At 42.4% G+C, this 11,001-nt stretch overlaps 1 protein-coding gene across 1 annotated transcript; it reads right to left on the bottom strand.

Moving 5' to 3' along the window:
• Nucleotides 1-1,587: 1,587 nt before the first annotated feature.
• Nucleotides 1,588-8,939, bottom strand: LOC137900362 (histone acetyltransferase KAT5-like). Its single transcript, XM_068744433.1, has 15 exons — nt 8,910-8,939; nt 8,763-8,829; nt 8,233-8,301; nt 7,404-7,540; nt 6,226-6,294; nt 5,444-5,614; nt 5,276-5,356; nt 4,717-4,779; nt 4,251-4,499; nt 4,079-4,168; nt 3,844-3,984; nt 3,669-3,762; nt 3,404-3,563; nt 3,236-3,317; nt 1,588-3,042 (listed from the first exon to the last, which is right to left on the bottom strand). The coding sequence occupies exons 1-15, from the start codon at nt 8,937-8,939 to the stop codon at nt 2,908-2,910; spliced, it is 1,638 nt and encodes a 545-aa protein (XP_068600534.1). The 3' UTR covers nt 1,588-2,907.
• Nucleotides 8,940-11,001: the final 2,062 nt, after the last annotated feature.

Raw genomic sequence — 11,001 nt, 5'->3', positions numbered from 1 at the left:
TGCCTCGTTTCATCTTGTTCCTCTCGGATGATTCCCTCCCCTTCTCTCCCCATGACAGCATTTTTCTGCTATCCGTCTCCACGGCGAGGCTCTTTCCTCCTCCTCCTCCTCCTCCGTCAGTTCCTCCTGCGTGCTGTTCTCTTCCTCTTTCCAAAAATAAGATAAGGCAGCAGAACGGGCACACAGTTCCCGATCGCGGCGGCTATTCTCTTGTTTGAGTCGAGAGGCAGGTTGATTTGAGCCGTCCTCCTCCCTCTCGCGCTGATTCTATTCCATTCACATCACAGTGAAGCCAACCCCCTCTTTCTCCTCCTCCTCCTCCTCCTCCTCCTCTCTCACACCCACATACAGCCTTATCTGCCCCCCCCCCACCCTGCTCCTCATCTCCCTGTCAGAGAGCGGTTGAGGCAACGGCCCAGGAGCCGAGCTCAAAATGACACTGAGAATGCTTTAAACTGAGAAATGTGCCGAGTCAAGAACTGAAAATGATTTAATTAATCAATCAGAAATGTGACCGATCATATGCCAATGAATTAGCTGACTCAAGGTGACAATATCAATGTGTGTGTATTTATAAAGAGCTCTGTGTACTCCACAAACATCCTGAGTGGAGGATTGAGGCCACAACAAACAATCAACATGTGAGGGTGCAGGAGTTTAACCCCCCCCCCCCCCCTCGTACCTGTGAGTGTGAACGCACCATCCTGCCCCACCAACATTGCAGAAGAGCTGAGGTCTCATCCCGGCCGTGCCATATGGCTGAGTGTGTCATTAGGTCAGTGGCTCAGGTCTGGGGGGGGGGCAGGCAGCTGGGGGGGGCTGGGGAGATAAGGCAAATAAACAGAGACACCGGTTGACAGTTAAACACTTTTCTTAAAACCAAGCGGTGCCTCAACAAGGGTGACACACACACACACGCACACACACGCACACCTTTCTTATGAAGTATTATATTTAGAACTATGCAACTGAGAGACACTAAAAGCACGTGGAATGTGCCGCCAGACAGGAATCAGGATGAATAACGGGAGAGTGTTAGATTAGTGTGAAACTCGTGCGCCGTCGTGCGTGGGGACTGGTGCGTCTCTGCAGGTACACAACAGACGTGTGTGTGTGTGTGTGCGTGTGTGGGACGAACTGCGCTGCAGTTCCAATCAAATGTTGAAGCATGATCAATCACATCTGCCCTGCAGAGGGCGGACTCTTACGTGGTCGCGCATTCCAACTGCTTGCTTACCTTTTTCTGATCAGCCATGAAGGTGAGAGAAAATAAATCGATTGGCTTCCGGATCCTCCAGCAGTGATGCATCGATAAGCACATTTGATCCAGAGCAGTCCCGATCATTACGATGATCAGCTTGCTTCACATTTCTCTTTCTACAAGCACCCCCCCCTCGGCTAATCTTAGCCTGTGGCTTCAACTTTGGTAATTCGATTCTGCACAAACACGCACGCGCTCAGGCAGGAACATGTACAGCACCGCCCCCTTGTGGCTGATACACAAACCTGGTGGGAAATAGTATAGTAAATGCAAACGACATCGCACTGACGTCATTTTTACGCTCCAGGTGACGCAAGCTGCCACACTTTACTTTTCTGCGAGGGCATTTATTTTACAGGACCGATACAGTGACGTCACAGACTCCACACCGAACCAGGGATGATTTCCGTACCAGTTCTCCAGCCTCTCTCCCAGAAACAATATTGCATACAGAAAGTCTTACTTTATAGCCATGTTTTTTTTTTTATCAATTCAAATACCTTTTCATATCAAGCATTCGATCATACTCTCACTTATTGATACACTAAACCATCTCAACAAGGTGAATCTAGCATCCGTCATTTGTGACATGTAAACAGGAAACAAACTGAACTCCACATACCAACGTTCACTCTTCTCCTGCTAATATTGTGCGGCCACTTCACATCAAGTAAAAAAAAAAGACAGCTGTACACAAATGTTACATTCGTTTAACAGTTCGACATGGCTTCTGTAGTCTTTTTACAATCAGGTGAGTTAGATGAAATGTGTTAAACTTGGGGAACTGATTTGTCAGATGATAACTATCTGAGCAATAAATGCTGCCAGGGGAGGGGGGGGGGGGTAGTACAACTGTGGCTGATGGTTCTCAGGAAACACGTTTGTCTTCTTGTCTGGCGTAGAATTTGTTTTCGTCTGCATCCCAACTGTGATTCGACACAGCAGGAACTACAAGCACACGTCACGTTTCATTATCCACTCAGACAGGAACACAATAATAAACGTTGTGCCAAAAGCGGGGAAAACTAATTTGAAAAAAGCAGATTTCCTCGTATTCCTTTTCATATTAACGGTTAAACGGCTTAAAAGCAGCCAAATGTTCGTCCTCCTGTTTTCTTAACGAGGGCTACAATTTCAATCATTTCTCAAACATGAAAAATAAAAAGGAGTCTTGCCAGATGGAATCCAACAATGTCTAAAAATGTCTTTGAGATGCATATTTCTCAAATACTTTGTCACCAAAAAGACCCATGAGAAACCCTTCCATTTCCATCCTTTGTGGTGTTAGATATTTGAGCTGTAGAACTTAAATTATCTATAAATACGGTGTCTGTGTTTCCAGTTTACACAGACACCGTGTGTACTTCCAGCACACCGTCCGGTATAAACAGCGTCTTTTACACAGACGGCGTTTTGTTTTTTTTGGTGACGTCATTGACAGCCAGTCTCATTAGAAATTCACAATATTTAATGAATATTCACAATATGTATGCTTCTAAAGTTTAATCTGTCTCGCTCTTTATTTGAAGTCCTGGTTTCTCAGTCAAACAGCTTGTGGTGGTGGTGGGGGGGGCGTTGGGGGGGGTGATCCACTGTGCTTTCAGTCTGCAACCTGGCAGTCGAGGTGTCAGAACCAGGCCAGGATTTTACCACTTGCCCCTCTTGCTCCAGTCCTTAGGTGTGAAGTGAAGGCATTTTGCATCTATACGCAAGTGTCTCTTCTGCATCGCTCTTTCATGTCCATCCACAATGTCCTCTGAAAGAGTTAGGATGTACTGTCCCTGCAATGATGCCACAAAGACAACATTTTAGACTGGAATGCAACATGTTCGATGATTTGAATTGAAGCCACTGTAGCTTCGTGGTAAATACTGCGCATGTTTCCACACAACCAACAGCTAATAGCAAATGGTTAAAGTAAAAACAGAACGCTACATGCAGACTGTGGGGACGGATTTGGGGACGGCGGCTCACCTTGTAATAGTTGATAAGGTTGAGGTACTGAAGCGTTGAAATGACGTCTTCCTTCTTTACACTTGTGATCTCACTGATCTCACTGGAGGACAGAAGGTGGTCAGGAAACCAATCACTAAACCGCTGAACATTATTCTCTGCTGATGCAGCATCCACACAGTCACATACTTGATGGTGATCTGTGGTCTCTCGCCATTGTCAGGTTTAAGGTCCATTAGAATCTCCAGGATGGTCTGGGACCAATAAGAGCGATAAGACAGAAGACCGAGGTCAGAAAGTGGCTTCTCTGGGGTCCCCGTCTTGCCTTCTACTTTGGACAGCTCATAACCTGAGAAACGTAGCGAACAGACAATTAGAAGTTCAGGGCGGCAGAAAGTCCAAAAACACTGTGATTGGACGGGCAGCATCTGATTGTTCCCGAGTCTGTACTCACTGAACTCGATGAGCAGTTTGCCGTAGCCCCTCCGCTGATAGGGGGGGAGGGTCAGGATGCAGGCAACGTTATAATCTTCAGTAGACTCTTTTTCCTGCACATAGAAAACAACTCATTTAGCTGTCAGTGTAGCCCTTGCTTACATAGGGGACTTGTATTTGCTTCCTTTGTGTACCTTGGAGAAGTAGCCCACTATGTGGAAGCCTTTGGAATCATACTCCGTCATCACATAGAAGAGGAAAGGGTCCGTGTCGTAATACAACGTTTTGTGGTCCAGGAAACACTTTGCGAGTAAACACAGGTTCTGGGAATACATCTGGAAAGACATGAAGGGACACAAATTACAGCGAAGCAATAAAAATAAATACAAATAAAAAATAAATAAATATTGGGACGAGAGATAAACATACTTTGTTTTTCCTGCCGTCAATCTCAAAGAATGATATGGTGCCTTTCCGGTAGATCTCGTTGCCCGGCGGATGCCTGAGATTACATTTTGTCTGTAAAATATTAGACCGATTAGAATGAGAGCAAATCCCCCCCCCCCCCCGTGATCGAAGCGGCCAATAAACTGAATCTTACCAAATGTCTCTGCAGACATTTCAGGCTTTTGAGGTACTTGAGACAGAATTCACAGAGGTAGAGGATGGGCAATGTGGTGAGTTCCTGTGGGTACGGCGAGAAGTACCAGGGCTTCAGTCTGTGACGACCCAGCTCAATACACTCTATGTTCTTCATCCGGGTGACGATGTCGTCGTGACTGCGGTCGGACACCAGACTGCCAGTCATGCGGGGTGCAGACGGGATGCCATCGGAACTGTCCTGGGAATCCTGGTGGGAAACGATGTCCACATGAGACACTCTTGGTGGAGCTACGTGCTTTTACGCATTTAAATTAAAAGTAACGTGTACAATCAAACATGTTGCCAAACGCACTGAACGAGAGTCTGAGGGAAGCAACGCCTCCTTTTCATTGGACCCACTATGGCACGGCTGAATGTGGACAGCGACACACAATCAATGGGCAATAACAGGAAATGAAACCGACCTCTGGTGGCGGTAGGAAGACACTGGCACTTTGAGGGTTGTTGTACTGCAAAACCTTTATCATCTAGCAGAGAAAGACACACAAGTACAGACGTTTGGAAACTAAAGAGGGGAATGAATTGATTCTTATTTACACTGAGCCATGCCAAGAAATAAACATTCATTAGTTGCTTTAAAGAACTGAGAAATAGGAAACAAAAGTCTTTACAGAGCAAAACGTTCTGTTTTTTTTTACTTTTTCATTTACATTGATGTTAAATTTGAGATCGTCTTATGTTAAAGCCTTCAACCAACTCAAATCTAACTCATACGGGCTGAAGCTTTTTGGCTCGCAGTGCCTGCAGAGACAATGAGGAGATGAAAATCAAACACGTCCTTGAACAAAGCTGCTGCAGCTGCTGATGTCGAGTCAAATAACTCCACCCACTATTATTAGTATTACAAGTTGAATTGAAGAATGCTGCACACATTTATTTCAGTGTGTGGATCTCAAAATTAAAGGCATGCAGACTGACGTAAGGTATACATTTGAAACTATGAAGTATAGTGAGGCTATTTACCTCATCCGCCGGCCCACAGTTAGCTTTTCTCTTCCTCCCGGGCTGCGGCTGCGAGGGGACGAGTCGTCGGGCGGTGCCGTTCTATATTAACCAAAAAAAAAAAGAATCATGAGCCAACAATGAAGGATTTGAACTCTACTCTGATGATTACAAGATGATCGTCTCTACCGTCGTGAGGGAAGACAGCTGGTCATGGTCCTCGCGGGACTTGAAGGTGTTGGTCTCTCTCGCAGCAGGAAAAACAGACGCCTGAGAGGCTTCAGCTGAACTTGGCAGGGAGGGCACAGGGGTGGCCGGGGATACCTGAGTCGCCATGGGGACAGTCTCTACTTTCCTCTTCTGTAGCAAACACAAAGTGTCAGACATTTGGCTTAAAATGAGTACAGACAGCCCAAAAACCTTCAGAACATGTTTCCAAAAAAGGATTCTGTGACTCCAGACTGTTGTTCAAGTTTCAATGACACCAATCTAACGATTCAAGCCCAGGAATTCCTGTTCATGACGGAGTCCATCTTAATATTACCTTTGGTTTGTTCACAGATCTGAGGTAAAACTTTCTGTTTTAATACCACATGACATTAATTCAAGTAGGTCGTAATAAATTCTGCTCATCTCCAGATTAAATATAATCCTGGCACTGAGATGCGACAGACACAGATCAACCGAATCCACACGGGATTAATCCTTACAGCTATAAATGCATCTTCGGGGACGGGGTTATATCACACCTCAAATACCAACTGACATGCATAACGTTTAATATTAGCTGATATTTAACATTTGTTGTAGTCTAACTCTGAAATCGTCATATCTACACAACAGATTACAACATTAACACCATCCAGCTTTACAAGCTTGAAGCAGATATGTTTATGAATAGCTGTATGATCCACATACAAGCTAACACCAGGTTGTCCAGTCATTTGAAAATGGGTACATTTAAGTTGTACCGGCGTGGGGAGGGTTTTGCCTCTGGAAGGAGCTGCGGCAGGTTGTAGGTTGAGCTCGAGACTCTTCCTCTGAATGGACTTGAAGGGAAGAGAAGGAAGGGGTTAACTGACATTCATGTTAACCCTCAGGATAATTCTCGGGTTTTAACTGCGTCTCATTAAACAACGCAGAGTTAAAAATGAAGACTTTCTGTGTCTGCTCAGAAGTTTTGAATAAATAAAAGACTGAAAATGGATTGTTCCAAATACAGTAACGCTGTGATACATGAGTATAATTCGTTCCTGGACTGAGCTCGTTACTCAAATCACTCGTATGTCAAATCAATCTTTCCCATTTAAAATAACTGAAAACAATTGAATCCATTAAGGCCGTTGAAAACCCCTCAAATAATCGCTAATAACAACGGAAAGAAAACATTTGCAATTGCTATATCAGCACACACACACACACACAAGATGACACAATAAGTGACATTACAGTATTACTGTAATAAAATGTACTGTTATTATGCGTTTTACCTTCGACACAGATGATAGCGGCTAACGGCGGCGTGCCATGCGGGGAGGAGGGAGGGAGAGGGAGAGAGTTAGACGGCTTGGTACCTTAGATGTACACTTACATAAACCTAGACATACTATTCATTTCTTTAGACGTCTCTGTTTTCCTGATAGCATCCTTCTCTTTAAGGATTGTACATATCGTTGTTGTCCTCCGCTCGTACCGTCGTGCCCAACCCCTTACGCAGACACCGCGGTCACGTTGATCGATAATTTCATGCTTCATCTCCATCGTCATCGCAACTGTCAAAGCACTCGTATGTCGAGGTACTACTGTACTAGGATTCGAGGCTTGATAAAATGAATGTAAAATGTAAATGCCTAAAAAAGGAAGCATTGTTAAAGAAGCACGAAACAAACTTGTATTATTACTAAAGTGTGACCATGTAACATCCTCCTGAAACAGGAATGGCCACTTTAACAATATCCAACACCCGGTAATTAGCATTACCGCTTCAATTCTTGCAGCAATAAGAAATGCTAATGGACTTATGTCTCTCATCTAACAGAAATAGCACCCATTACTCTTCCTTTGGGCCATGATTTACTATTAATAGAAAAGAAATGCTGCCAAAGTTCAGGAGTCTGAGTTAACACTTGATGGTCAATCATCTACTCACCACCTCTCTCTCTGGAGAACTGGGACGGGAGCCTGGAAGGCCATTCTTAGTTGGTGTTTTAGCTTCTTTCTTAGGAAACTGAAGCTTCTTCATATCCAGCCGGTCCCCTGTGACCCACTCATCCAGGCGCTTGTTAACTTGAAGCACAAGCAAGTTTGTTACCAACAAGAACATATGTGCTGTGATTATTCCCTTTCATATATAGATTGTTATATGATTTGTATATTATCATGGATTATATGAGTCACCTTAGAACTGATGCATTTTCAAAGATAAAAAAAGAAGGTAACTAGAAAAGCACTCAGAGAGCGCAGACCTCCTCCGAGCAGCTCATTCCCCTCATAATTAGATTTACACCGTCCACATGGTGATCTGGATCATCACCAAAAGGTTCTAAATTGTTCTTGGTATCTTTATACACCAACCATGAAAAGTAAAAGTGAATCAGAGTTGATGTGTATTTTTTAACAGATTTTTGAATCCGTAAATGGGTTTTCAATGTTCAAATAAAATATTTTTTGCCAACTCCATTCTGGTTCCGATCCGGATGAAATTCGGTGGAGAGACAGATGCCCCCACCCTACATGATCGTGTCAAATTCCATAAACATTGGTCAATAATCAACCGAAATATTGAGGAACAAATTTTGAAGCTCCATTGACTGCAACGCTAACAAAAATTTCCAAAGCGATCCAGAATCCAGGATCTCTTCTGGATCTTCACCAAAATGTTATTAACTGTTCCTGGTAATATTCCCAACATTTCCTGAAAATTTCATCCAGATCCGTCCAGACAGAAGCCGGTGATTACATAACCAAACAATACTCACAGTCAATATAGTGAACATAGTAAAGCTTTCTTGAAGAGACTTCTTTCACACTGAGAATTTCTGCCAAAGCTGCAAGAAAACACGGCAATTAATGGACCTCCAGTAAAGCAGTGGGGATGATTCTGACTGTTGACCAACTGTCAACAGAGTTCCAGTAATTAATTAATACCTTTAATGAACCAAAGTCAAGGTTTCAGAACAATAGCACCAGAAAACGTATATTCTCGATATACATTTATGCTGATATCAGACGAGTTATACACATTTGTATAAATTTTAATGTCAATATTTCGCCTCGTCTTTTATTAAAAGTTCCCCTGAACATTTGCTAGTTTAATTCATGCTGATGAAACACTGGGAATAGCCAACACGTATTACCATCCTCCATAGTGTACAGCTTCATGTGTCCACCTTCGATCTAGTGTTTACGACGCTTCAATCAGAGGCCGTGCCATTTGACAACAACAGCTGAGGTGCGCTAGTTAGCGCTAGCTAGCTTAGCACTGCATAAACAACTGGACAATACTTACGCCATTCGTCCTCGTGTTCTTGGTTTTTACGTAGAACGGGGAGGCGACAGCCCTCAACGATCTCGACCTGTTGAAAATAATACGTTAATGAGCATCCGGACGCTGCACAATGTCAATAAACGGAAACTATATTTCCCGAATACCCACCGAAGATGAGTTATCCGCCATTTTCGTCATCCGTGAGAGCAGGAGCAGGGTGTTGTGGGAAAATGCCGGTCTCCAGCAAAGATGAAATAAACAACAAGATAGATCGCCTAAAGTGAATGTGGGAAGCGGAAACCGGGAAATCAACCCGGAATAAATAAGATAGTGATGGGAAATTCGGCTCTTTTGGCTCAGCTCTCAAAGAAGTACGGAAGCTTATTGCATTCGCTGAAGAAAAAAAACTTTCGGTTTTCCTGAATTTCTGAATTAATGAGATAAATCATTTATTTCCTGTTTTTAGAGGTGTTTTTTTCTGTTTTTCTGAAATAATGAGATACATTTTTGATAAATATTTTTTTAATGTTATTAGAGGTATTTATATCTGTTTATAGAGGTAATATTTTTCGGGTTTTAGAGGTCATTTATTTTCAGTTTTTTCTTAAAGTTATCTCATAAATTCAGGAAAAGCGATTTTTTTTTCTTCAGTGAATGCAATAAGCTTCCGTACTCAGCATATAGTTGAGCCTTTTCTTCTGCTGCTGTTTTTCAGTGTGAGGTCTCACCAGATATCCTGTGCCTTGTGCTCATCCTCTCACAAAGTAGCAGATACCATTCTGAGGCCTGAGGTTTAGTTTTCTTCATGTAATGACTGGTAAATAATGTCACTGAGCAGGTACAAAATGCAAATTGTCTTTATTATAATCCTTGGAACAGCGTTCAGTATATACAGAACTTGCATTTTTTGAGTTGAGAAAACATTAATGAAAATAAACAAATTATATCAGACCCCCCAAAAAAACAAGGAACGTTTTTTTTTTTGGTTGCTAATATTAAATTAGACAATCGCAGCCTTCTGTAGGGAAACACTGACCATTGTTTACCATGCATGATAGAGTGCATTGAAGTCTGGTGGCTCATTACGTCAAACATGAGTGATAAGGCTGAAACAAAAGTTGCAAAGAGAGTGAAAGAGACTTTGATAATAACATGCATTCATCAGCTGCATCACTTCCAGAATAGTGCTTACTCATAATTGCATTTGATAAATAATAAGTTATTTAGCATATCCACTGGAGCTAAATCATATCCGTCAGTAGTGATCGCTTTCATGACCTGAGAAGAGCCACTGGAAAATTGCTCCTAAGAGATGTGATTGGAAAAAGGAAACAAGATTATCCAGTAGGAAATTATTGTGAGTGCCTTTTCATACTGTTTGTAGGTTAGCTCTTTGACATTTTATAATACATCCTTGCTCAAATGATATTTCATATTTTGTAGAAACAATAATTTGTTTTCTTCTTTGGTACCACAGGCCTTTGGGGCTTTCCCATACTGGCTAATAACTTAAGCGCTGCGTTGTTTGGAGCTGTTTAATTACTTTGTGTAGGTTGTTTTGGGTTTTTTTTAGCCATAATAAGTAATTAGTCATACAGTACTCGCATGCCTGCAAAGAACCACTGGCTTTTGATAACACTTGGGGAAGATTAAGACACATAATCGATGTGTTGGAGATCAAACTGCAAGATTTTAGCCATGCTACACAACTGCCTGTTTATCTTTTCCAGAACCCTTCTACATCGGTACGAGGGTCACCTGGTGAACATGCCCACCAAGTAGGGCTACAGAACCCAAGTAACAACACGACGAAAATGAAAGTATTAAAATGATCACTGAAGCATCAGATTTTCCCTTCATTAGTTGGTTATTGCACATAAAACTGGTTAGTAAAATGAAGTTTTTAATGTAACACATCTGAACTGACTGATACCGCAGCAGCGAGAGGTATAACTATTAAACGTCATAATGTTAACTATTGCTATCAATGACAGAACCCAGAACCCCGTCAGAGATTACTGGTCAAGTTTCTGACAACGTTGTTCCTAAGGAGATTGTCAATCTCTTCAGCTGTACGATGATACATTTGGTTGTTTTTCCTCACTCCCTTCCATCCATTACCGTATTTTAATCTACACCGCTGATAATCTCGATTCGATATATTCTAAGATTGTTCAGCAGAAAAGAGAGGCGTTGCATCACCTCAAAAATGGCAGATATACATACAATCATTATGCTTGACGCTGAAATTCAATTTTTC

The sequence above is a fragment of the Brachionichthys hirsutus genome, chromosome 10 (genome assembly GCF_040956055.1).
Source record: "Brachionichthys hirsutus isolate HB-005 chromosome 10, CSIRO-AGI_Bhir_v1, whole genome shotgun sequence".
In the NCBI taxonomy this organism is placed as follows: Eukaryota; Metazoa; Chordata; class Actinopteri; order Lophiiformes; family Brachionichthyidae; genus Brachionichthys; species Brachionichthys hirsutus.
Note: the sequence above shows the minus strand (reverse complement) of the source record. Positions and strands in the feature narration are given on the sequence as shown.

Excerpts from the sequence above, each read along its gene's own strand:
- LOC137900362 (XM_068744433.1), bottom strand. The coding sequence starts at position 8,939 with ATGACGAAAATGGCGGATAACTCATCTTCG. Across the intron at positions 5,357-5,443 it reads AGCTGTCTTCCCTCACGACG|AACGGCACCGCCCGACGACT; the intron begins GTAGAGACGATC and ends TGGTTAATATAG. Across the intron at positions 3,043-3,235 it reads ACCTTATCAACTATTACAAG|GGACAGTACATCCTAACTCT; the intron begins GTGAGCCGCCGT and ends GCATCATTGCAG.